This window comes from Balaenoptera ricei, chromosome 2 (genome assembly GCF_028023285.1).
Source record: "Balaenoptera ricei isolate mBalRic1 chromosome 2, mBalRic1.hap2, whole genome shotgun sequence".
Taxonomy (NCBI): domain Eukaryota; kingdom Metazoa; phylum Chordata; class Mammalia; order Artiodactyla; family Balaenopteridae; genus Balaenoptera; species Balaenoptera ricei.
In genome coordinates, this window is record NC_082640.1 from 185,795,802 (window position 1) to 185,823,728 (window position 27,927).

The 27,927-nt window shown below is 49.6% G+C and overlaps 1 protein-coding gene across 1 annotated transcript in view; it reads right to left on the bottom strand.

Annotated features, from left to right (window-relative positions):
* CDC42BPB (CDC42 binding protein kinase beta) overlaps positions 1–27,927 on the bottom strand; it is a 111,919-nt gene that overhangs the window by 57,065 nt on the left and 26,927 nt on the right. Inside the window, 3 exon segments of the mRNA XM_059915055.1 lie at positions 3,112–3,207; positions 7,011–7,094; positions 13,069–13,160. Of these exon segments, the coding sequence (XP_059771038.1) occupies positions 3,112–3,207; positions 7,011–7,094; positions 13,069–13,160 (272 nt within the window).

Genomic DNA, 27,927 nt, shown 5'->3' on the forward strand with positions numbered 1-27,927 from the left:
GCCGGGCCTGTCTAAGGAGGAGGCCTTCCCTGCAGATCCCGGTTCTCAACAGCCCTCCCATCCTGCCTCGGAACTCGGCTTTCAAGACTCACCTCACTTGGCCCCTCCGCTGAGAAGCCTCCCTGACCTCCCTGCCCCCTCCTGCCCGACGGCAGCCTCGGCCGGGCCTCCCACCCTGGCCTCCTGGCACCGTCGCCCATCCCTTCCATCCAAGAGCAGCTTCTACGGGCGGGAGTCCTGTCTCTCCCGCACCTGGCACAATTGCGGTCACGCAGAGGACTCTCAAAGGACGTTTGCTCGCTCACTCTCTCAATAACAAACTTGTCGGCACCCCGCCAGGCGACGGGTCCCTGCTCCGCGGGGCTGACATCACGTGGGGGGAGGTGAACACAGGAATTCAGAGTGACGGGGACCAGGAAGAAAACCCAACTGTAGGCGTGGGAGGGCCCGACTGGCGGCCCCCGCACACGGACCACCGCGAGGATCCAGGCCCGGGGGTCTGAAGGGCAGGAGGGCGCCGGCTGGGCCAAGGGTCGCCTTCCAGACAAAGGGACTGAGAGGAGCAGGAACACGGGCCCTGGAGACACGGGAACCAGTGACTGGGGCGGAGCACGGTGAGTGCGGACAGGGTGAGTGCGGACAGGGTGAGGCCAGGCCTCGCGGGCCACGGCGGGGACTTCAGGCTCCCCTCTGAGAGCCATGAGAAGCTGCACCCTGCTCCACGCTTACAGCTCCCTCTGGCCGCCCTGTGCAGGGCAGACTCGAGGGGGAGGGACGGGAGCAGGACCAGAGAGGGGCCCGGCAGGAGGTGAGGGTGACAGCGCTGGGGACGGTGGGGAGAACGACAGCTGCGCAGAGCGCAGGTAATCCGGGGGAAGAGACCACAGCACCTGCGGACGGACACGCGGGTGAGGGAGAGCAGGTGGGTGAGCGGCCAAGATCTTCAGCCGCTAAAGAAAACAGTGGGAGTGAGGCAAGCGCCATATTTAGCTGAGCCTCAACAGTTTGCCTGACCACCTAGAAATCTGAAAAGAAAAACAAAAGTGTATCACAGCGGTGCCAAATATGATTGATGGGCTCCTGGAAAACAAGTTTACAAGAAGAGTAACCTGCAAAGGCTGATAAGGCAGGCAAGTAGAAACGTATTTTTGGAATAAGACAACGCTACCAATTACGTCTTCTGTCACATAACACACAATCCTGACTTAAGTCAACAAGGCAACACCCTTTTAGTTACTGGTGAAGCAAGTTTAATTTTTACGAAATGCCCAGTCTAGATACCCACAGTAGCAACTCTAACGCAAGCGGGCTCTGTGGGGTGGGCTCCGTGTCACGAAAGACCCCTCACCCCACTGCGCCTTGCGCCCCAGCGGCACTCAGGCCGCCCACTTCCCGCCTCGTTCTTCCTCACCTCCTCCCTGCAAGGCAGCGACTGCCCCTAAAAACGCCGCTCGCGGGTGGCAGAGGCAGGAGCCAAACCCGGTCTTGCAGCCCCGTGTTCACGAACTAGGGAGCGCCAGGGCCCCTGCCACCCTTCTCTCTGCAGTTTTCACCATACGTCTGATTGGGCAGCTCCCAAACTCAAGAAGATGCTCCGTCACCGGAATTCCTTACCGGCTGTCCTAACTCAGAATAAGCTGGCAACACGCTATGCTGACTGCAGGAAAAATATTTGAAACAAAAAAAGTTGTCTTCCTTCTGTACAGACCCAGACTAGCATTCCTTAGAGACTTCATTCAGTTCTTATCAAAATAGGAAGTGAACTGGAGACAGTCCACTCAACGCAGGGACACTGGTCCCGGAAGCAACGGGTTATGGAGAGATGGCCCCAGGGCAGGAGGACTCTGCCCTCGGCCAGAGGGAGGGCGCCGGGCACCACCTCCTGCCAGAGGGGCCTGGGCTGGGTCCTGGCACAATCCCTGTATCTGTGTGATAAGCTTGGACAAATGACTTCCTCCCTCCTTGCCCCAGACCCCATTCATAAAATGGTGAAAAACCATGAATGCCTAACTCACTTGGCCACCGGGAAGACTGACCGCGACAACCCACAGGCTGTGCTCAACAGACCCCAGCCGCCCCTTCCATCAAAACACGTATCTTTTCAATCTAAATAAAGAGTATAGCAAACTATTTTACCTAATCCTAGACTACTGAATCTAAGGGATTTCTCTGATGTCTGCAAGGGATTATTTTAAGATCAATAAAAGAAATCCTCCATGACTCCACTTGTTGTAAGCAAATGGAGCCCACTACTGAGAGTGAACTTACAAGTCAGCTGTTCTCGAGAACACAGCCGAGGCCCCTGCCTTCGAAGCCCCGTGCGGCCACTGCTGGGGAAACGTGCCGGCTGTGCCCCGGCCGGAGGAGCTGGGCTGAGACCGACTTCCCTGAGGTCTGCCCAGGCCCCGTCTACCCAGAGCTCCACGGTGCAGACATTTTTAGGTTTAGGCAAACCTGGAAAGTCATTCTCAGAGTTGAAAGTCCTAACAAAGCAGTCGTGAGTCACTCAGGGCCTGAGCCAAAGGTCTGGTTTCCCTTTCACTCCGAACTGGTTGTCTTGCATCTGTTCTACTAGGCGTTGGAGCTCAATTCTACCCACACACGTGAATCACAAAGCTGATTAGCCTACACCGCAAGTGAGCCCCAGCTCCAATCAGAACAAACAGGTGACAAGAACAAGGGGACCAAGAGTCACCCCAAAACCTGTGTCAGCGGCTCCAGTGGGGAGGGCTGCGAACCAGCACGTGCCACCCAACCTGGCCGTCAGGGAAACGTGGCAGAAACAGCCACTCAGTTAAAGGGTCAAACATTTTAAATCCCCACAGCAATTTCTTATTCTTTTACGTAATTCAAGATAGAAAATGTTTTAAACCCCCAGTTTATAATAAACCAAGTGAATAAAATAAGCACCTTATCTAGTGATTAGAGGAAAAAAGTCCACCTGATGATTACATGAAAACAAACCCTCAGTTTTATCTGTCAAATATACATTTAAGCAACGATAGTTCCAAAGTGTCTCACTCATTCTTTAATGGCAGCACAAAGGAATCAAAACACTTCAGTGAGATGCCGTTTGCCAGAGCCCTTAAGTTCTTGGCGAGCCACACCTACCAGGTAATTCTCATCCTGAAAGGCATAGTGCAGCGTGGTGATCCACTGGCAGTCCCCATTCACCAGCACGTCGCGCTCTTCCCGGAAACAAGCCGTCTGTAAAGAATTGGGGAGAAAGTCGGTCTGTGTCCATCGGGAAAGTGCCCTGCAGAGCACAGTCTCAAGTAGACAGAGGCTCCGGAGACAGTGTCCCCTGTCCTCTGGGACGCAGGGACCCAGGCGCACCACCGCCTCCCAGTGGGGCTCCTGGCACCAGCTGAACCCCTGCTCTCTCCTGCTCCTGCAGCCCGACCCTCACCCCAGTGCACCAAGGGCCGCTGAGAACTCACCTCCCCACCTCGGGCTCGCACCCACCCTCCCACACACGCCGCTTCCAGGGCCAGCACGCCAGGTTCACCCCAGCTCACGCGTGCATTTCAGCTACAGCTTCTGAGCTGCCCCCCATTCCAGCGTCGCCGACTTCTCATGTCCCGTCCCCTCCACCCCACCCCCATCGCAGGCCTACAGTTCAGGAGCCACACGGCTGGCGGGACAGGACACAAACCTGCTTACTGATCTGAGTTACAGATCTGGGTCAGTTATTTTCAAGAAATGTGATTTATTTACAGTATACTGATGCACAGGATCCTAACAGGATTCTACTATGAAGATCCATGGCCTGTAGCACATGGGCAAAAGGCCGTCTTTTAGGCTGCTGTGGGTTTTTTTTTTTTTTAAAGAGCTTTAATACACAGGTAGAATCTGTACTTAAAAGGGACTAGGTCTCTGGCATAATTATAATAAGATGTCCTCTTTCTTGACCACAGAAGATTTTAACTCCTCCTTGTATTTCCAACTTGCAAAGCTTAAGAAAAATAACAGCACCCCTAGGGGAGGGTTTGCACACACAGCACCGCAGCAAGCGCTCCACCGGTTCTCTCAGGGAGTCCTGGTGACCATTAGAACTTGTTTTTCTACAAGTTTTTCTTTTCTAAACTTTTAAAAAGAGTTTTTTTCTTTCTAAAACGGGACTGAGGTAGATGTGTCCCGTTCCCCTAACTGAAGCAGACGAGAGAACTACATGGGCCTATCAGCAGCTTACAACGTCCAGATGTGCAGAGACAAGTGGTTCTGGAACTACCATGGCCCCCAGACCACAGGCCTGGGGAAGGGGCAGCAGAAAGAAAACCTGAGTCCTGGGGCCGGGGTCAGCCCAGAACCCCCGGTGTCCGCAACACTGTTTCCGCCAGATTCTGATCCACACCCTCAAGTGCCTACCTAACAACATGCAGCATGAAGCCCGTTCTTAAACCGCGATCGCCAGTATGGTACCCACAGAGAGGAAATATACATACTGTTCAGTAGTTTTAAGAGCAGATAAACTTTCTAATGTTTTTTTTTAATGACCAAAAAAAAAAAGAACTAAAAGCCTAGGCTGGTCTACAAATTATGAACTTCCATTGCCTAGTGACTTTTCTACTGCCACCTCTTGTGGAATTCATGCTTTTAAAGATGAGTTTTTGAAGTCAATATTATAAAATTAAATGTTTAAAATAAGCCTACTAAGGGCTTCCCTGGTGGCATAGTGGTTAAGAATCCACCTGCCAATGCAGGGAACACAGGTTCGAGCCCTGGTCCGGGAAGATCCCACATGCCGCAGAGCAACTATGCCCGTGCGCCACAAATACTGCGCCTGCACTCTAGAGCCCGTGAGACACAAGTACTGAGCCCATGTGCCACAACTACTGAAGTCCACATGCCTAGAGCCCGTGCTCCGCAACAAGAGAAGCCACCACAATGAGAAGTCCACACACCACAACGAAGAGTAGCCCCTACTCGATGCAACCAGAGAAAGCCCACATGCAGCAACGAAGACCCAATGCAGCCAAAAATAAACAAAAAACAAAAAACAATACAATAAGCCTACTAAATGAAACGTGAATAAAAAGATAAATTACCTTAACCAGCATTGTACCTATATTACATTTTTATATGTATCACACACACATATACTTACAGCCCATTATACACATTCTAGGATAATCACCATGATTAGCAGACAATCTTGGACTTGGTACTGAGTATGCCAATTAAATAGGTTCTGTGTAACCAGATTTACATTTAAAAGGCAGTATTTACTTTTTAAAAATGTACTCACTCACGGTGACATCTGGGTAAATACTAACTAGTATGATAAGGTGAGAATCACCTCTCCTTAACCTGAGGACCTCACACACACTTCACTCCAGAGGTTAACATAACAAGTCATATCACATATGGCTCAGCTATCACCTTTCAAAAATCAATCACTCCTGTAAAAATATAAACTTCAATAGAATTTGCTACTAGTATTTCTTTCCCCAAACACTTATTCCTTTCCCAAACTTGCATGCAACAGTAGCTTTTTTCCCCCACAAGAGAACTGCTTCCGTGATTTTCCTGTGTTTGCCAACATGCCAGCGACGACATGAAGAAGGGCTGCCGGGGCCGAGGCTGCAGCACGCGGTGAGGAAGGCGATGGGTGAGGATGGTGGGGAGGACACCAGCGGAGCCAAGAGGGACAGAGGCTCGGAAGGGGGTGGCTGAGGCCGAGTCATGGGCCACCCACATTTCGGGCCCTGGTGGCTGCAAAACTGGTGACGACTCAGTCAACCAACATGCATTTACTGAGCGATAAACAGGTGTAAGACCTTGTGCGGGGTGCCACAGCTGGAAAGAGGAAACGGGTGTGGACAGGGAAGGAGGAGAAGCCACACACAGTTCAACATGATGAACCTGAGACGCCGGGGGGGGGGGGACGCTGAAGCGGAAGTGCCCGGCGAGGGAGGGAAAACCTGAGCTCAGGAGAGCCAGGCGGCCTCAGTGAGAGGCGTGTGTACTGTCCGCACAAGGTGGCGACTGTCATCGGCAGGTAAAAATCCAGAACAAAAGAGGAAAGGGCCCCCAGAATCACAAGGAGGGTTTAGTGACAGGATGGGAGAGGCCAGAAATCACAGAAGGAATGTCCAAAGGAGGAGGTGGCCGACGCTGGAGGGGAGAGCCCCGGGCAAACAAAGGGCAGCAGCGGCGTGAGGAGGGGAACAGCGGCCTGGGTGCAGAGCGGGCACTGAGCCAATCAGAGGACAAAGGACAGTGATGGGGCGGCTCAGAGAGGACAAAGCCAGGAGGTTGATGGCAACGTGCCCTTGGAAAGGAAGGACCCTTGGCCCCGAGGCGAATGTTAAATGGAGGCACACACAGGCCGGGTGGTACAGACAGACACTGGGAGGCAGCGGAGGCGAGCCTGGCGAGGACCAGAGGGAGAGCCTGTGTCTCAGTGGGGGCTGGGTGAGGGGCTGGGGAGAGCGGGGTCGGGGGCACGGAACAGCCGCCACAGGGATGGACGAAGAAGAAAGAAAAAGCGGGTCAGAGGCTGCCATGCAGCAGCCATCTACTTTTATTTATAATCTTCACTCCCCTCGAGGAGGGAGTACAAAACATTTCCAAATTCAGTAATTCCTTCTGCAGAGGGAGCAGAATTGAGATAAATGCCTGAAGGGTTTTGTTTTGTTTTGGTTTTTTTTGGCCACGCCACAGGCATGCAGGATTCTAGTTCTCCGACCAGGGATCGAACCCGGGCCCCTTGCAGTAGAAGTGTGGAGCCTTAACCACTGGACCGCCAGGGAAGTCCCTCCATGGAGGTTTTAAACTGCCCCTGCAGACACACCTGAGGGGGAGCTCACGAGCAGGGCACCTACCTGGTAATGAGTCAGCACCAAGGCAGACGGCACTGGGAGGGGGCTGAGGTCCTGTTTACAAAGGGTGGCCTGCTCTTGTCAAGGAAGGAAGGCCCAGACGTGGTCTTACCCAGCTGGGCTTCATCACCCCTTTCCTTGCATATAAACCCCTGTTTACTTATTTATTTAATGCTCCACACTTACCTCTGCTCTTTTAAGCATCTCCCACTTGTTGAGGATTTTCATGGCATATATGCGTTCAGTGTTCTTCATTTTGACAACAGCAACCTGCCACACAAATGGGAGTTTAACAAAAATTTAGTTAACGGAACACAAAAGGTCAGCACATTTCATATAACTACAGTGAAATCTTAATTGCCTGGAAACCCTGGAAAATGACCTGTTAAGGAAAGTAAAGTTTTCTATGTGAATAAAGATTTGCCCTTTTAAGCATCAAAACTTGATTTTAACCACACTGCAGCTTGAATGATCTCACCTGCTCAGTCCAAAACGCTTCAGTGCTGAGCACCGGTGCACACGGGGGTCTGCTGGCCTCTACTCTGGTGTGTCTGGGGATTTTCACAGTAATGGCTTTTGAAGTTCGTCAGTGGCTCCCAAGCTCCCCTCCTGCATTCAAGGGCTCCATCCCCGCTCACGCCTACCTGCCTCCACCGATGCCCATGTCTACCTCTCATGCCCACGGCCAGCCTTTGCACGTGCCCGGGCTTACCTCCGGGATCTTTTCTTCACTGGGTTGGTGAGTACCTGGGGGGGGCTCTGGAGTGTAACTTGGGCAAATTCACTTCTTTGTGCCTCAGTTTCTACAACTAGGAAATGGATAACAGTAGGACTGGCCTAAGATTGCTGTGCGGATCAAATGAGTCAACACAGTTAATGTGCTCAGAATGGTTAGGCACATAGTTATTAGCCCTTAGCGTGCTGGCTGTCACCCACATTCTTCAAGGTACAACTCAAATGCCACCTCTTCCAGGAAGTCCTCTTGGGACTCCTGGTCTTCATCAAATTTCAAATGAGCTCTTCCATTACTACCAACACCAGATGTGATGTCTGCACCATCATACGGTACATCCTACCCTGTATAAATCAGTCATTCGTTGACCTCAGTCCCCTTCACAAAACCATAAGCAGTGATAATAACTTCTGAGCCTTTCTGCTGCCAATGGCAGGCAGCCACACAGCAGGGTTGGAACAAAGAGTTCTAAAAGTGAATCACCTACTTCCTTGCTTTCTAAACAACACCACCACACAACAACATCGTTGAAGTGACCATGAGAGCTGACACTCACGGAACACTTCCCATGCCTGGAGCTGTGCCGAACAACGGACATGCACCCTCTCAGCTAATCGTCTCCAGAGCCCTGGGTGGTGGCTATTTCTAATATCCTTACTTTACAGATGTGAAATCAGAGGCCCAGAGGGGTTAAACAACACGCCTAAGAAGCGGCAGAGGCTCATCCTCAGGCGTGTGCCTTTTAGGACTGTATTATACTGATAGTCATAATTAGATATAATCCTCCCGGAGCCTGATGACAACGGGCGGGGCTGGGGGTCCACCACGAACGTGCCCTGATGTGGCCCCAGAGCCTGCAGATGGCCAGAGGCACCTGCCCTCCTCTGCAGGGCTCCCAGCCAGGGCCCCCTCCCCACGAGTGCACCGAGATCGCCCTCCGGCCATCGCCCTCAGTCACCCCTCTCACTGCCACTCCATGATACACCACACCTAAGCTGCTGTCTATTCGCTACGGTCACACCACACCTAAGCTGCTGTCTATTCGCTACGGTCTTAGAAACCACTGACCAAACTCGCTACGACTCTGAATAAATTAAAAATAAACGGTGCGTAAATAAAGGCTTTGTGGGCTCTCCGACATGTCTAAGAACAAGAATTCTGGGCACACACTCTGTCATCATGTTAGAAGTGTCTGTTTCTTCCTGGGAATTAGCTCTAATCTGGATAGCTGAGATACTAGAGTTAAAAAAAAAAAAAAATCACATAGTAGTTACTACACAAAAGGTCTAACTTGGCAAGAATGGTAGAGTTGTTAACCTTTGAGGAAAATAATGAAATTCTGAAAATGTTGAGCCTCATGAATGATCCAGATCTTGCTGGAAATGAGACGCAGAACACAGGAAGTTTGATTCTTTACAAGAGGCCTATTAGGGCACAGACCATTTCCAGAAAACATGCAAGATGGCTCTGATAAAATACGTAGAAGGAAAAAGAATGTATTTGTCCATGGAAAACATGTATCAAACCAAGAATATGTAGACGAGGACTTCTCTGGTGGCGCAGTGGTTAAGAATCCGCCTGCCAATGCAGGGGACACGGTTTCGATCCCTGGTCCGGGAAGTTCCCACATGCCGCGAAGCAACTAAGCCCGTGCGCCACAACTACTGAAGCCCACGCGCCTAGAGCTCATGCTCCGCAACAAGAGAAGCCACCGCAAGAAGCCCACGTACCACAATCAAGACCCAACGCAGCCAAAAAAAAAGAATAAGTAGACAAGTAAAATTTAATGTAAAAAAACCAAAAACAACAACCTTCTCTACTGTACAACGACCTATAAAAGAAATAATTTTTAGAGAACCTTGTTTGGTTTACCAGAAGCTTCTTCCTAGCCAAAAACTTAGTCTGAATTCCTTCAAAGAGAGATGATAATCCTATAAATCTCTCCAAAATTAGACACTTCAGCAAAGAAATACAAATCAAAATAATTTTACAAAACATTAAAAAGTGATTCTGGAACATGACCATTAAGTATAATACCTGATGCCAGCCCAGATCCAGTACAAGAGGGAAAAGGTAAGACAAAGAACATCACTGGGCCAAACTGGTATAAGACAGCAGATTGGATAAAAAGTGTTCTATCAGTTCTAAATTTAAGTTTATGAACTATGGTTATGTCAAAGACCATCCCTATCAGAACAGGAACTAAAGTATTAGGGGTAGAGGGCCTTGCTTGACATAAGCAACGTATCCACAGTGGTTCAGTAAAAATTACACACACACACACAGGGAGGGAGGGAGGGAGCAAGCTCCAGCGAGAGCAGCACACTATAATACGATCAAGAAAATGAGATAAAATGCTAACAAAAGGGAATTTGGGTAAAGGGTTAGACTGTTTTTGAACCATTGTATTCATACAACTGTTCTGTTAATTTGAAACCGTTTCTAAACAAAGCTTTCAAAGCTTTGTTTCTTTAAGTCATTCTAGGAACAAGAGAGACGGCAGGGCACAGTGTCTGGACACACAGGCCTTGGGTCACGCAGGTGGGGTTCAAGTGGCGCCCCCATAGCCCGCCCTGGGGCCAGGCCCCCCGCTCCGGCCTTGACTTCTCGTCTTGCCGGTGGGTCAGCGGTGTAGCCAGCGGCCGCAAGGCTTCCAGGGGCTCACGTCTGTGAGAGCACGCGAGGCCTGGGCTGCTCGGCGCACAGTCATCTGCGGGGAGCTGCTGTCACGCCGAAAGCACGGTCCTGGGCACCGCACCCCGGGAGCTGAGGAACGAGCCTCCAGAAGGGTGGCAGCGTCTCAGGAACTTCCTGGGCCGCTGTCCCCGAGATGCTGAGGGGAGGACGAAGGTGTTCTCAAAGCCACTGTGCTCCAGAAAAAGGGCAATGCCCCAGGACTCCAATCCTTGTTTGAATAATCATCTAGAAACGTTTTGCTAAACTCCGCTGAGGTAAGCGTTTCATACGCTCCCCTCAAATCGGACTCCGCGAGCTCTTTCTCAGGGGCAGGGCTCTTGAGCAGCCCGTGCCGTGGTCTCAGCAGCACAGGTACACACACCTGTGCACCAAGGTGAGTGCGCACACAGACTCTCACCCTTCCCTGGCCCATCATTCAATCAGAACCGTATGTGAAGAACACCCTGGATGCAACAATGATTAAGGGCATCCTCACTTCTGTGATCCACGTGGTGCTGTCAGAGACAGAGAGGCTGCAGTTGGCCGCATTTCAGGTACGTGATTACGAGACTCTCCCAGGGGGGCAGCGCGGTGGCGGGACTACAAGCCACAGAGCCCGGAATTCTAGTTGTGGCCGGAAGGCTGGCGCGCGCGTGCAGGGGACCCAGACTGGCCAAGGGGCCGGAGCAGTTGGGCACGGAGGGCTGGCGTGCTGAGCGCAGGCCACAGGGCCCAGGGAGAGACGATGGAGGGGGAGGGGGTGGGGAATGCACAAAGTAGCTGCTAAAGCCTGGAGAGGGAGCAAAGGCAAAGGGGGGGCTCCGAGAACACGTTCTCTTAATTTGGGAAGAGCTAAAAAGTGATCAATGTTATCTTCTTTAAACTCAGGAACTGAGTTTCGCATCAAGTCCTTTGGCAAAGAAGAGTACTAAAAGTAACCGCCAGCTGTTTTGACACAACAATGCTCTCTCCTGTGCTTCCTTTTTTCCTCCCAAAGGCCGCCTGGCTCCTGCCCTGGAGTCTCTCCCTGCCCCTGGCCCCCAACACCCTAACGGGCTCGCTGTCACTGCGGAGCTCCGCGTGGGCCTGGGCCTTGCTCAGCGCTGTGTCCAGCAGCCCGGCACAGCTCCTGGTACAAGGGAGCCAGTCGGTGAAAGTATACAGCGAATTGAATTGGGTTTAGCTTTCAAAGGCTTCCTCTTTCTTCTCACTGAGCAACAACAAAAACCTTCCCTTACCTCATCACATCCTACCTAGAGCTCAGAGATCTGTTACTTCTATGCAGAATTCAATTTTTCCCTGTTGGTGGCCATCGGGAGAGTGGCCACCTGGGGAAGGGTGGGGCTTACAGGAGGCGGAGGCTCTGGAAAGAAACAGGAAGGAACTTTCTAGGGAATAGAAATGCTCTGTATAGACTGGGGTGCTGCTTACACAGGTGTAGACATCTGTCATAACTCAAACCATACACCTAGATCTGTGCATTTTACATGGAAGTATACCTTAATATTTAAAAAGAAAAACCCAACAACCTCCCTGTCCCATCCCAGCCCAGAGCTGAATTCCGTCGGGGAGTCCTGGATCCAGGGTCGTTCCGAGGTCGGCCTGGGAGGAGATGCCGTCCCAGAGGACAAGGCTGCCACCAAAGCAGCCCCCCGGTGGCGCTACTTCCCCTCTACCCACTCCTTGGTGAGATGCGCTCTTAGCAGTGGGCTGGGGAAGGGGTGGGTATGAAGACCAGGCTGGGTGAGGGAGAGGAGGGTATGAGGACGAGAGACGGGGCTCGCCACAGAGCGTGGGGCTGGGGTCTGATCTGAGGTCAGGGCAGTTTCCAAGGAAGAAATGAGGGCACAACACACAACTGCCCACATTCACTCAGCCAGGCCAGAGCTTTCTCACTCGAGTATTTTGAAAGCATTTTCGTAGGAATGTTTTCTTTTGGTGTATTCTACTGAAGCCCTGCAAATAAAGTAGGGCTGTCATCAGGTGCTGGTAGCAGAAGAATCACCAAAAATATTGAGATGTTTTCCAAGACAGATCACAGGCCTGGTTTCCACTCCTGAGCTACTTCAGAACAAAGCAGCTATCTCGTTAAATTCCTGCTTTGCTTTCTTCCACGTATATTTTGCCCAATATGAAGTGTACGCCGTGCACGACAAATGCTGTCTCCCACTCTGCAGCACTTTAGAGTCACGTCCGGCAGGGCTGTGTTGGACAGAGCACACGCGCTGCTGGATGTGACACAGAGCCTCTCATTAACCCACACGCACAGCTCCGCAGCCTGGGCGCGCCACAGGCAAAACCTACGGAGAGGAGTTACTGTAGTTCAGTCAAGCGCCTGACTGTAAACACACCCAGGCAGGCTGGGCTCGGAGCCGGCAGGAGGGACAGCAGCTCCAGGCGGAGCGGGGGGGCCGCGCAGGGCGGGTCACAAGGACCAGGTGCACAAGCTGTTCTCCTCCAGACACAGGGGGCGGGACTCACAACCGCGTGAGGACTGACGGACGGTGGGCAAGCTACGACAGTGAACACCACTCCGATGCAACGCTTCTTGTATTTTTTTTGAAAACCGCAGCCAAGACTTTTTTTGATTGACAAACGGATGTTTTTAAAAACTTATCTGTCAGAAAGAACTATTTTGGTCAAGACAATTTTCAGGGCAATTCACCAGTCACCAGCTTTTGTTTTTTCTCTTCTTAACTCTATCTTTCAGATTTTATCCACCAAGAACTCTCCAAATGATACCAATAATTACCTCGTCCCAAAATCAATGTACAGGACCCTAAAACTGCTGATGGGAGCTGCTAGGCAAAATGAACAAAAATAAGTTTATCTTACCTCACCAAAAGCACCTCTTCCGATTACTTTAATTATTTCGAAGTCTTCTCGATGAAGTTGCATTTCCTTCACCAGTTGTGTAAATGGTTTAGCTACAAGTTAAAAAAAGTAAAATTAACAACTTTAATAAGTTGACAACAGATAAAAATTTAATTGATTGGGGCATTCCATTAAGTTACACTTTCTTTAGAAAAAAACTTTACTTTTTAAATGAATGAATACTTTTTAAGACACTTAATATCTGTAAAGTCATTAACATTTGGGAAGTCGGTATTTATGCCAAATTAGCGTGGATGTTCATACTGGCACCTGTACTTCAATATCTGTTATAACAAATACCATCACAACAAAGATCCCCTGGAAAAATCATGAAAGCTGAGCTCTCCCCGCTGGGCACCCGTCTGCTCTGCAGGGCGGCACAGGCACCGGCTCACCAGGTCCGTGAGCTCTGGGCACCACTTGCCAGCTCTCAGGGCCACAGGGCAGCTGGGGGGGGGGGGGGGGACACAAGGCGTTTCCACGACAACGGGCAACCACCCTTGAGAGACGCGCAGAGCCCCTGACAGTAACGGGGGCAGGGCTGGGAGCAGCACTCCACACCGCTCCCACGAGGTCCGCACACACGTTCTTGAGATTCATTCCATGACCATCCACATTTCAGGAAGAAGAAAACCGAGCCAACTTTCTGTGGAAAGGGACTGGGTTGGACAGTGTCTCCCCAAAACCTGTGAATGCGACCTGATTTGGAAGTGGGGTCTCTGCAGATGTAATCAAGTTAGGATGAAGTCACAAACAGGAATGGGGTGGGCTCTAAATCCAGCATGACTGGCGTCTGCATAAAAATAAGAGATCCGGACCAGAGACACAGAAAGGGGAAAAGTCACGTGAAGATGGAGGCACAGATTCGAGTGATTCAGTTACAAGCAAGGAACGCCAAAAACTGCCGCCACCACCAAAGGCTGAAAGAGACGGGGACAGACTCTCCCCAGAGCCTTCAGAAGGAGCATGGCTCTGCTGACACCTTGACTCTGGACTTCCAGCCTCAAGAACTGTGAGAGAGAAGAAAAATCTCTGCGACCTTACGCCCCCAGTTGGTGGTAATTAGTCACAGCAGCCCCAGGACCAGAAGCCCCGCGCTGTGAGACTCCAGAAGCAGCACCCAAGCGCTGAGCACCCACCCTCGGTCTAGCAGCCGCTCCGTGACATCTCCTACACCTTCTCCTCTTTCCACCTTCAGATCTAAATCCCTATGTTTATGCAGACTTTTATTTGTTCTCTACAGATCTTTTTCAAATCCTCCACGATTACAGCTTCACAACATTCCCATGGTGGGGGGAATGGGCAAAATGTACCAGGGCTCTTTCTGTGTTGTTTCTTGTAACTACACGTGCATCTACAATTATCTCCCCCCAAACCTGCAATCCGGTATTTTCTGGGCTTCTAACTGAGCTCCATATTATGAATCTAACTCCAAATTTTTTTCTCCTTAAATAGTTGCTTAGTACCACCAAGGTTTGACCACCATGGTTCAATGATCCAAGGAACAAAAGCCAGAGCACCACAAGGTTCTTGGTGCCTATTAATAGGCACCAAGAACGGTAAATACCCATTGGCACAGAGATTAGGGAACAGAACACACAGGCCCTGACTTACTTAGGGCGGGGGGCGGGGAAGCCAGGCTAAAGAAAACCCTTGAGCTAGAACTTAAAGGTCACCTATGGTTCATCTTTCTTTCAAATATCACCTAAGATATCCATTCCCAAAAATCCTTATGGAAATACAGACTTTAAACAGCCACTAAAGATCACAACCTCTCTTGGCATCTTCTGGGGGAACCTTCCATGGAAGGCAAAATGGTACCTTCCATTTTACTGTGAAGAAAAACAATCCCAACAAACCACCACCAGGACAGCGAGTCTGGGAAGGAGATGATGCCGCTCCGCTCACCTGTGAGGGACCCATGTCACGATCACACTTGGTGTACACTGCCGAAACACTCGCTCTGGCAAGGGTTCAACACAGCATTCTGGACTCTTCTACAAAAATCCCAAAGACTCACGAAACCTGCTGGCCACTGTTTTAAACGTGCAAATCAAACAGCAATTTCCATGGAAATCAAAGAAAATTCCACCCATAATTGTGCCATGAACCACTTTAACTTCACATGTTCCCATTCCAGCCCCTGACCGTAGACACGGTCAATGTTTATATAGCTATTTTTGTGTATTCTGCTTTTATCTCATTTCTTACATTTTTCATGTTTCTATACCACTCAACTAACATTTTAACAGTTGCGTAATATTTCACTAAGTTGACACACCAACAATTTATAATTGTGTCTACTGAATGGAGAGGTTAAATGTTTTTTTATATTATTTTCTTACGGTGAATAAATCTGCAATGAACTTTTCATGCACACAGATTTTTTACTATTTTAAATTAATTTTGAGGATGAAACTCCAGGACTCTCCAAAGGGCGCTAACATTCTATCTGGTTCCTGACCTGCCTTCCAAGCTGCATCTCCTGAGTCACACCCCCCTCACAGCCACACACTGACGTCTCGTCTTCCTTTGAAATCAGCAGTTCTTTGATGCCTGGCGAGGCGGTGTTCTGCCACATCCGGCTGTGCCCCGTGATGTTAATTATCCATTCATGACACTTGCTCATTAATCACATCTTGATGTTTTTTAATCAACTGTGTAAGCGCTTTACTTTGGCTCTGTCACACGTTAACAGCTGTAAACACTATTCCTCCATTCTGTTGCCTCTTTTCATCTGAACTATGCTATTTTTATTTTATAGCAATTATTACTTCCAATAAAAGTATCATTTTTAATAAAATCAAATTCATTTTTCCTTTGTCATTTTCTTATTAAGGCTTAGAAAGTTATGACTCGTTAACAATCTGACAGTCAATCCTATTTTTGGCCAAATGGCTTTTTAAAATAGTCAACCCATTATTCATCTGCTGTTCAGAGTACGTTGGAGCACGGTGTGAAGTGTTTCTCTTAATTTCTAGTGGTAGCGATCTGTGTGTATGTAAGTGGTCCAACGACACGCTATCCAGTTCTGTTTACTCCTGCCCGATCTGGCAGGAGGGGCCCAGGGAAAAGCCCTGGCTTCCTTCCACTCAAGAGGGTCAAGTCCTACGCGGGACACCTGGTCGCCGTGCCATCTTAGGAGAGTCGTCTGCTCCTCTGTGACTAAGTTTTCTCATCCCTAAAACAGGCAGAAAGTCCCTCCTCCCACCTCAGTGAGGGCTGAGGCAGAGAAGCGTGCAGTCCCTTGTGGCGGATGAGACCTGGCTAGCTTTCTCTTCATCTTTTCTTTCCACATCAATTGTCTTACTTGATGTTCCTCGACAAGTTTTTCTCTTATTCTTTTTATAGAACCTGTTTCTGTTGCTTATGCATTTTACACAGCCCTGTACAATTTCCCTGAAACGCATGAACACGGCTTTATCAGGGCCAGTCTGATAAACGGGGGAAGAACTATGGAAACACCCCAAATGAAAGCTTGGAAAGATAAAGAAACTAAGAGTCAAACAACAGGAAATCAACTATGTGAACAAAACCTAATGTTTAAAAATAGAGAGCACTAAAAAGGATCCAGAAGGAAAGCATTATTTTTGAAAAATATTAAATATTTTCAAACAGTTCTGAGGATACAGTAAAAATATTGTAGTGCTATATAAAAATCATTAAGACTGCATTAGCTAGAACCAGAATAGAAAATTAAATCACAGCAGCAGACCACCCCACGAACCATACAAGTACTGAGAGGCCATGAAATCACTCTGACAGGAAAGACTAATAAGAAAGACGGAAGGACTTACACCCGTGAAAAGGAAAAAGAGTGACATTTCAAATGGGGTGTCAATCAGTGTCAACACAAATACAAGGTGACCCCACCATCTGGACTGGGTAGAGTCAACAGACAGAAACCACACCAGTTATTTGAAGATAATGTAACAGAAAGGACTGTTAACTAGGTAACCAAAAAAGTTGAAAGGGGGTATTTCCCTGGCGGTCCAGTGATTAAGACTTCGCCTTCCAATGCAGGGGGTGGAGGGTTCGATCCCTGGTCGACCCCCGGTCAGGGAGCTAGGATCCCACATGCCCAGCGGCCAAAAGACCAAAACATAAAACAGAAGCAATACTGTAAGAAATTCAATAAAGACTTAAAAAAAAAAAAAGTTAAAAGGGAGCACTGGATTATCATGAGACAGCAGCTGCAGGAAGCAAATGCTAGGCTTAGGATTGGGGAACCAAAGGCAGAAGCTGGGATTTGTGAAACCTGGGCCAAGGGCCCCGCCCAGCTGAAACTCTTGAGGCTTGGCTGCTGCTGCCGTTTACTGGGGTCTCTAAGCACAAAGGCGGGCCCTAAGGGCTGGGACCCAGGGAGCTGAGAGGGGCACTCGCCAGCTAATGCTGGGGTCTCTGCAAGTGCAGGGAAAAGCCCAAACCGGGACCAGCTGCCCACTACCAGAAGACACTTCCTGCCAGGAGGAGGCTGGCTGCTAAGGTGCCACAGAGGAGGGAAGCCGGCAGGAAGCTGCAAGGCCCACCCCCACCTCCGTCTCCCTCTAGCGCCTCCTTTAGGCAGAGCCCAACGGGAACAGGGGTCGGAGCCCAAACTGGGTGATGCTGGGGTAAGGAGGACGTCCGTCCGGGGACAGGAGATTGTTACATACAGAAGGATTGATCACATCAGTAAACAGGTTCAGGATAACGGGGGCCAGCTTCCTCACTGTCAGAAGAGGGAGTTACGAAAAAGGGAGAACAGACCCTACAGCACTGGATTAGAAGTGGAGGTATCAGTGTGAGCTCGTGGTTTTCAGTATGTGGACGCAGAAAAGATGCAGACATAAATGGGTGTGCACACACATACAGAAGCCCTAGCTCTGCCTCTGGAGAGGGCCAGGAGGCGGCAACACCCGAGCAGCAAGAGGCATCACTAGTGACAGATCTTGGTTTCTAAATACCATTCTCCAGCTAAGGGACCAGGACACCTCCATCAAGTCCAGACGTGGGTCAGGGAAGCGCAGGTGAGCCTGGAACATCTTCTCGTGCCCGAAAATAAGAAAGCGCTCAAAGAATGGGAGTGAATCAAAATAAATACGGATAGTCACAGATTATCCAGCCCACTAAATAAAACAAAATCAGGAGTACACACTGATATTAAATAAATCAATGTTAAAATATCTGATGAGAAATGGGATATTTACATAGCTTCAAAGTACATCCAAACGAAATACTTGCTGATCAAACAGAGGAAACAGTGCCTGCGCAGTGCTGTCTGGGAGACACTACCTAAACCAAGCGATCAGAGTGATGCGATCAGGGTGAGACTGTGCGTGCCACCCCAAAGGACGCAATGAGAAAAACACAGTGTCACCTCTGTGATTTTCCTGGCAAAGTTATAAAAGCTGAATTTAATCATGAGGAAACGGGAGGAAAACCTAAATTGAAGAGATATTCTACAAAATGACTGGCCCGCAACGGTTTCAGTCATGAAAGTCAGGAGAGGCCAGAGTCCCCACAGAAGGGAGAGAGGAAGACAGCACGGAAGTCAAGTGAGCGTTGGTTCTCAGGCTCCTCTGCTACAAGAGAACAGCAGACTGGGGCTGGGTGATCCCTTGCTAGCTCCGTGTCAATGTCATACTCCCGACCTGGGGCTAGAGAGCAGCCGGGGCTGCAGGAAATACACGCCAAACTTTCAGCGGGGAGGGGGACCATGCAGGCAACTTACTCTCAACTCCCTGAGGCACTTCTTTATACTGTTATTTGCAACTTTTCCGTAAGTTTGAAACTGTTTCCAAAAAAGTTTTTAACCTCTTTTTAAAGATCATCTGTCGCCATTTGGAAAACAGGCCATGAGGGCAAGCATGGAAGGAGAGCTGGGGGACGCCGCTTCCCACAGGAGGTAAGCGGGGCTCGGGGTGTCGGGCCTGGAGCCCCGAGGAGGCCGCATCCGGTTTCCCTCTGGAGGCGCAGTCACCTGCGACATGGGTGAAGCAAGAGGAGACTCCAGGATGACTGCTGGGTTTCGAGCCTGGGCAACTTGATGAGTGGGTGCCACTTACTCATGTGGAAAGACCCAGGGATGATGGGGTGGGGTGGGGTGGGGAAGGGAGCAGTGATGGAGACACTTCACAGTTACTGCTGCAGAGCCTGAGACAGTGAACAGACCAAACTGATTTTTCTCACAAGATTCTACTGCTGTTTCACGTTTTCAAAAAAGTATCCCTTCAGAACAGCCAGCTGACCTGGGGGTGGGTGGGAGGAGAGAACCAGGCTACGGCTAGGAAACTGGAGCTAGAGCTTACTGGGAGGAAGCAGGGCAGCAGCACTTGAAAAGCATAAATGCTCCTCCACTAAGCCTAGAGCTTGCAATGCTCCTCAGAATACAAAATGTTATCGGCAAAATTTTATGAATTACATCCACTGGGGTGCAACACAGCTTGTCACACACTCTTAAAACATGCAGGATGCAAAGCAAAACCACAACCACCAAAACACCATTAGGGATTCATTTTAAATATCATTTATATTAAGATTAGAAGACAGACATTATGGATAGCTTGAAGAAAACAGATCGGCTGTAATGCTTAAAATAATGTTTGCTTTTCATGGTGATAATGAACTGGTAGATTCTGAAGTAAGACAACATCACTATTCTAAATTTTAGAAAGAGTAAAATGACCTCTCCTTCCCACGCCCTCAACAAAAAGCTGCCGAGTCAGCAAACACTGGCTGGGACGCCACAGTGCGCCAGCACCGGGACACCATGCTGCGGACAGACGGGCACTGCCGCCCTCCGGCTCAGAGAAGCGGGCGCAGGCCCACTGGCTGGCCCTGCGGGACTCTGCAGTCCAGCGACTGTGGGGTTGACACCCACTCGGAGTCCCGCACCACACACACCCTGACCTGCAGCTGCAGCCTCAGACCATTCCCCGAGCCCCCCCCCATCCCCATCCCCGTCCCTCCGATGCAGACCACCATCGCTCCCCTGCTCCTGCAGCTGGTCTCCTCCACCCACTCGCCACCTCTCCAGCCCTCCAGCCCCACGGTACCATCTCCTCCAAAATCAACACAATCCCATCACTCCCCTGCTGATGATTCCTCAACAGTTTTGCATGGCTCTTCAATAGCATCTAAATGCTCACAGAGCTTGCTGCAGGTCTGGGCCCTGCCTGCCTCCCCCCTGCCCCGCGTCGCCCCTGTGCTCCCCTCAATCCCACCACACCCGTCTTTCAGCTATTCAGGCCCTCGCTCAACCCTGGGTGGGATACTCCCTCCCCACCCCCATCTCCCCCACCAGCTGCTACTGTCCCCGGGGTCCCTGGCTCCAGCCAGGTGACTAGGTCAGGAGCCTGCTAGCCTTCTAATAAGTGAGCCTCGCACGTGTATCTGCTCACTGCCATCTTCCCCGCTGGACGGGAGGGCCCAGGAAGGCACGGTCTACCTCCACCTGGTTAACCGCTGCCTCGCAAGCCCCGACACAGACAGGGAACACAAAAGGGAACGCAGTAAGCACGGCTGACTCAACAACCAGTCATCAGGAAAGGTTACTCTCTCCACTGGGAGGGCTTTTACTTTTTTCTAAGGTAAGAATATATTCAAAACCTTGGGTTATTTGCCACCAAAAAAAGACTGAATAAAGCTTTAGCCCTTAGATAGCTAAACTTTAATTAGAAAATTTTTCCTAATCTCTTCATTCTTCTACAACCCAAGATTGTCCCCTATAAAACTTCTCTTGATTCCATAAAGGCAATGAATCAATCAACCAATCAAGGGCAACCACCGGCAAATATGAGGTCCCAACTGCAAGGGAAAACTGGGAGCCCAGTGTTCCCTTTAAACAGGAAAAGGCTTTGCCAGGAAGCACTGGGGGTGGAGGGAGGATCTCCGGCTGAAACTGACTGAAAACAGTTGTGAAATGAGAAACTGACTGCCCCCACCACCCCCCCACCCCCGCCCTACCTTTGGTTTGTTTATCAAGAGAGGAAATAAGATCAGACAGGCTGGAAGGAGTGCCCGGGAGGGGCCGTGTCAGGAAAGAGGGCTGTGTCACAGGGCAGCAGCCCGAGGGCAGCGGGAAGCCCGCTCAGCCCGCTCCCCTCCGCGTGTGCCCTGCGTGGCCTCCCCCTCCCCCCGGACCCGGGCATCACCCAGCCTCTCTCCTGACATGGCCTCAGCCCCTTGGCAATCACACATGGAGAACTGGAAACGGTCTTTCAGATTATCCAGTCCAAACAGTACATTTACTAATGAGGAAATGGGAGCCCAAAGGCCAAATGACATGCAGAGGACACTAGGGGCCGCTCTCCTCCCTCCCGAGCGAACAGCAGCTCCGATCCCGGGAAGTTCCCCCCGCCCCCCCCCATGATGGAGACCCTCTGCTGCCTGTAGCAACTACCCCCCACCCCCCGCTGGCTGGGTACAGTGACGGGCAGCTCTGCAAGGCGTCTCGTGTAGGGAGGAGAGGCAGGCACAGCACCCCAAGGACCCAGGCGTGTGGCCACAGGCAGGACAATGAAGCAGACAGACACGAACTCAGCCCCTGCTGAGCACCCACGGCATGAACTCCCCACGGCCCAGGAATACAGGGCAAGAGCCACGTCTTGATCCAGCACGTGGCAGGAAAAGCAAACACTCTTCCACCAGCCCCAGCTTTGAAGGAGTTCATAGTTCCAAGACGGCTTGAAATCTGTTCTCACAGTTCGGATCGCTGATACACCTATGGAAGAATAACACCCACCATAAAGTTTTTGAAAAATGTGCTTAAATTACATTAAATGGGTTTTACTTGTTTTAATAACTAAGATTTTTTGTTAACTGACAGAATACGATCCTTCATAGGGAGCCCGTCACAAATCCTTCACTATATGAATCAGTTTGAGAAAGCTGAATCTTCCAAGAAGCCCTGTTAATTCCCAAATAAAGTTCTCCAAGTACGAACTCTTCCACATAAGCTGATAATCAGGAACGACAATGCTGTGAAGTGAACAAACACTGATTTTAACTTAATGCAATTTAAGATTTTAGAGGATTGAAAAGGAAGCCCTTATATGTATATGTATAGCTGATTCACTTTGTTATAAAGCAGAAACTAACACACCATTGTAAAGCAATTATACTCCAATAAAGATGTTAAAAAAAAAAAAGAAAGAAAGAAAAGGAAGCCCTTTAATACTGTGACTCACAAGACAAGTGAGGTTCAGGTTGAGTCAGTGAAAATCTGAGAAGCTGGGGTGGGGAACGGGTGAGGAAGTTGCACCGAGTCAACAGTAAACCAGGAAACATCTCATTCCAACAGCCTGCCTGCCGTCATGTGAAGGCGGTTAGCCTTCCTAGACCCCGCTTGGGACCGACCCGGGGGTCAGTCACGTGTTCCTGCATCTTTGCCTCCACTCCATAGTTGATCGATTGCTTTTCTCAATTCCTTTTCATTTGGTCCATCTTGCTTTGTCATTACTGAAATAAAATCCTATTGCCTCACTACCGGGTATCAGTTAGAACTGTCTGCCTTCCTGCCTGAGAGCGGCACATCCCACTTGAAGCCTCCGATCAAGGAGGTAGTGACCCAGAGACAGCAGGTCTCCCCCACGAGCTGCCGTGGCGCTGCCCTTTGGGATTCCTTTGTCAAAGCAAAGAACCTGTGTAAAGTGAGTGACCTTCACGCACACATCTCTTCTCTAAAGCCAATTCCCGGGGCTTCCCTGGTGGCGCAGTGGTTACGAATCCGCCTGCCAGTGCAGGGGACACGGGTTCAATCCCTGGTCCGGAAAGATCCCACATGCCGCGGAGCATGTGGGATCTAAGCCCGTGCGCCACAACTACTGAGCCTAAGCTCTAGAGCCCGCAAGCCACAACAAGAGAAGCCACCGCAATGAGAAGCTCGCTCGCCACAACTAGAGAAAGCCCGCACGCAGCAACGAAGACCCAATGCAGCCAAAATAATAATAATAATAAATAATAATAAAAGAAAGCCAACTCCCTTGCTGATGTGAATACAAATATACATTTTGTTAAAAAAAAAAAAAAAAACCCAGTGTACAACAGCACAATAGGAAAGAGCCAACATCATCACATCCAGATTTCCTGCTACCCAAAGTAGAGTGCTCCAAGGAAACCTTTCCTAAGCCAAACTGGAGTAAAGCAGCAAAGCAATCACCTTAGGATAGACACATCTTGCTAACTGACGCACAGAGACAAAGCAGAGATGCTCTCAGACACAGTGCACAGCTCTGGGGAGATGCCGAGTGTGGTTCCCGGGGAGGCAGCCTGGCGGGGGCCCCTGTCACTGCTGAGGGTGCTGCCTCTGTAACGGCACTCAGCAAAATAAACACTGACCGGCATTTTCACTCTTTGCCTTTTTTCCTAAAAGTGGAAATCGTCCTAGGATTTCTCTTGGTTGTCAAAAACAGGTAGGTCTTTCATAAAAGCGAAGTGGCAGAAACCTAATTTTTGATGAGTAGGGGATATCTGTATACAAGTCAGAAAAATGCAACACACAAGTACAAACAGATGACAGCACTACGCTTTGATGTTTACACCAATGAGACAGCTAGTCTCCAGGCCATTTCTTCTGTGAATCATAGAGACATCCTATATATGTATATTCTAAACTTAAGAAAAAGAAAAATCAAAAGTACAGCATGAATACTGGTTAGCAAACTGGCGGGGGAGGGGTAAGGCTCCCCCAAGATCACGTCCCGTTACTCAGCAGAAAGCACACCCGCACAGCCAGGTCAACCACAACCGCCCTGGGTCCCCGTGTTAAGCCCAAACACCACCAGGCCACTGCGCGAGCCTGGCAGATTTCCCTGGCACCTCCAAGGCTGTCTCCTCACCCGCTGACTGAGAGTAACAGCGCTCCTCCAAGAAGTCACCGCGAGTATTAAATTAGATAATCCCCACAAAGCTTTGAGCACTGTGCCCAGCATACAGTAAGTTCTCATTACACGGCAGCTACTGTCATTATCACTGGATGACACTGTATTCTAATCAGTTATTTCTAAGTCATATTTAACACGTAAACTATACCACCCCAAATTATCCTAGCATCCAGCTAAATTACCAACCAAGAAGGTACACTTGTTACAAACAAGCTCTACCAGGCAGGTTACACATAGATGACACCTGGGTAGCACTTAGTAACTGCCACTCAGCAGCCCTGTAAACCAAGTACCCCAAAAAGGGCCCCGTGCAGCCCGGGAGGAGGGTCTCTTTTGAGGAGGGTGTAACGTAACCCACGAGCACGCCTTCCACAGCAGGGCTGCTGCTGGACCTGCTACATTAGCGGAGGGAGGGAAATTTTACCTGCAAGGTCCAGACCACCCCACAGTGTCCATTCTGCCTGCCCCATCCCTGGTGAATAAGCCATCACTGACCTTCCACCTTAACCAGCATTTCTACTGCCTCCCCCTCATGCACCAGAGAGCAGCTGTGACTCGTGGAAGGCGTGGAACGGCGTTCTGACTGTTGTGATGACCGTCACGTTTCCACACACATGGCTACTTTTCTTCAGTGATGCCCCGCTTAAGAACTTCTTTATAAAGGTGAAACACAAAGGGTCAACTAAAGTGAAATTTATGTCTGAGGCAGAGACTGTGATAGGCCCCCTCGGGTCAGGCCTTTAAGCTGCCTCTGCTTCCCCAACTTGCCCAAAGGCAAGTCACTAATTACAGTACAGTGACTAGCAAAACACACGAGCTGAAGACACGCCTGAAAGACCACCATCAGATATATCACCCTATTGCTTCCGGAGAAAATGGGACAAAAACCTTTTAAGAGATTCATACTTTTTTCTGTAGTAAGTAGAATTTTTGATGTAAGAGTTTTAGTTCTCTTTCTGTTTCGTTTGACCTCATTTTAATACGACAGGTAGAGGGCAAAGTCTACGCGGAGTGTGAATGTGGAAGAGTAACTCGCTGATTTAGAGCATTTCCTAGCGTGTCTGCTGCTGAACCCAGCATCGGAGTGGCCACCAACAGCAGGCCCTGAATCTGCACCAGACGTGAGCTACTACTGCCATCCCCCCCCCCAGCGCCAGCCGCCCTGCAAGCTCGGCGGCATCACCCCCATCTCAAGAGTGAGAAAACTGGAGCTGCACCCTGACCTTAGAGCTTCTTGAACCCAAAGCTGGCGTGGTGCCTCAGGCCTGTGTCTTCTCAGGGCACTGGGTCAGGTTTCTGGGACTGATGGGGAATGCTGTCTCACCTTTCCGCGTCTTAGATAATCTAGTGGGAGAAAAATGAGGCACCGGAGAGCAACTTAGAAAGTGCTGAGGACTTGTCAGAAGGGCCAGTTCTAGTAACCCTCCCGTAAGAGGTCATCTAAGCTACCTTGCTGCTTTGGCATTACACTAGCAAGACAGATATAAGGGGGAAAAAGTTTTAGGTTTTTGTTACCCTCTAATGTACCCCATTCCAGAATTTAACCCAAAAAATTTTCGTCGTTTAACAGAATCAGGGACATAGAGAATAGACTGGTGGTTACCAAAGGGGAGGGGGGAGGGAGAGGGATGGACTGGGAGGTGGGATTCGCAGATGCAAACCGGTACATATAGGATGGATACACAACAAGGTCCTACTGTACAGCACAGGGAACTATATTCAATATCCTGTGATAAGCCATCATGGAAAAGAATATGAAAAACAATGTATATATATGTATAAATGAGTCACTTTGCTGTACAGCAGTAATTAACACAACACTGTAATTCAACTATACTTCAATAAAAAATAAATTTAAAAAAATTTTTTCGTAATTTAATATGGCAGCTTGTCTTTCACTCAATTTTCTACCAACGAAGAAGAACCCAATCATGGAGTGAAAAGATCTGGTAAATTGCTTCTCCTTCTCGACTGCAACAATCACAGCTTCTCGTTCCTTTCAACACTGTTCAATTTTCTAGGGCCTTTCAGCCATCTCTGTAGTTTTTCTTCAAACCGTAAGTCTCCCACACCCTCTTTACTACACTGGTCTTCAAATGCAACAGTTCTGAGGAAATTTCACTTTAACATCTGGAATCATTCACCACAAGGGTGAATCCGAAAAGGCCCAGCTCCGTGGGCAGGCAGAGGTGAGGCTGGCTGGTCCTCGCCACGTCCGCCTGGCCCGCTGCCGGGCGCAGCACCTGCCGGCTGGCATGCTCCCCTTGCTGTAAGCAGTCTCATCTCACAGCGACCCTCTGGTCTGTCCTGCGGGAGGGCCCCGCCTTTTTCTCCATCTCTAACACGCCCTGCAAGATCTGAGGAACGCAGGCCTCCAGTCCAAGTTCAATTCAAACCTCACTTACCGAGGAAAGCCCAACTGGGCACCCCTACCAAGGCCGACTCCCTGCAGTTCAGAGTCCCCTTGGCTTGGCAGAGGGCAGGGACAGAAACACACTGAATACAGCACATGGGTGAGCAAGGTAAGAGCCATAAAGAATTTTAAGAAAAAAGCTGTATGGGTGAATTTTATGGTCTGTGAATTTTATCCCAATAAAGTTGTTAAAAGAGAGAGAAAAGAAACCACCTGTGAGGGTATGAGGGAGGGAACTTACAATCTTTTTTGCTTTTTTTGAAGGGAGATGTGAGGATAGAGGTAGAGGGAAAAACAAGTAAAAGCTCTGTGAGGACACAGCTTTTAAAAGCAACCCTAAAGTCCTGCTACCGTATTAGACAGGAAAAAGAGAGAGAGAGAGAGGGAGAGAGGGAGAGAGGGAGAGAGGGAGAGGGAGGGAGAGGGAGAGGGAGAGGGAGAGGAGAGAGAGGGAGGGAGAGGGAGAGGGAGAGAGGGAGGAAGAGAGGTGTATGCACACATCCATCAGCAGAGTGATTTAGAAAGAGCAGCCTGAGCAAACAGAGGCAGGGAGAAGGGAGCCACAGAGCATCCGAAAGAACACCCAGTATAAATTACATGTAGGGATGTGGAGAAAGATCTGGCCGTGAAAGTGGGACAAGCCAACGTGAACACAGACATAGCATCTTTATCTCTTTTGGGGGCCAGAGCAAGGAACCCACGGATTTTGTACAGGGGTCTGATACAGTGACTGGCATTTGTGTTAGCTGAATAAACGAATATGTGAAAGCATTTTGTAAACTGCAATCCTGTATATAAATGCTGTTGTCAATGATACAATGACTACCACCTAATCAATAAGGACCCAAAGGGCTTTATATACACGTTTCAAAATTATCAGAATCAATTAAACAAATACTTATTACGCGCCCACTGTTTGCAAGGAACTATTCTAGGCAGTAGGAATAAATCTGTGAACAAACAAAAATCCCCAACTTCATCAAGCTTACATTTTAGTGGAATAAGACAGAAAAGAAACAATACATATAAGGAACAAGTAGATTATACAGAAAATAGTAAGCCCTTTGGATAAAAGGGAAAAAAAGCAGGGAAACTGGGAGTGTGGTGGGGCAGGGAGGAGAATTACAATTTATATGGTGACAGTGGTCTGAACAGTCAGATTCTGACTATATTTTGAAGGTGGAACCAACAGGATTTCCTGCTGGACTGGATGTGCAGTGTGAGAATTATCCAAGGCGCTGGCCTACGCACTTGGGAGGAGGGAGCTGCCAATGAGTGAGGTGGGGAAAGCAGGACCGGGCAGACTGCGGGGTGAGCTGCCGGTGTCCAGCAGATGCCCAGGAGGCAGCCGGCAGCCAGTGCACGAGTCTGGATTCTGGAGAGGAGCCCGGGCTGGGGCTGTGAACTGGGGTTTCGGTACACGACTGCATTAGGGTCAGGAGCCTGGAAGAGGTCCCCCAGGGAGTTAGCGGAGTAGAGGAGGGGACCAAGGACAGCCTAGGGAGCTTCAGTACGAGGAGAATGGGGAGAAGAGAAGGAGGC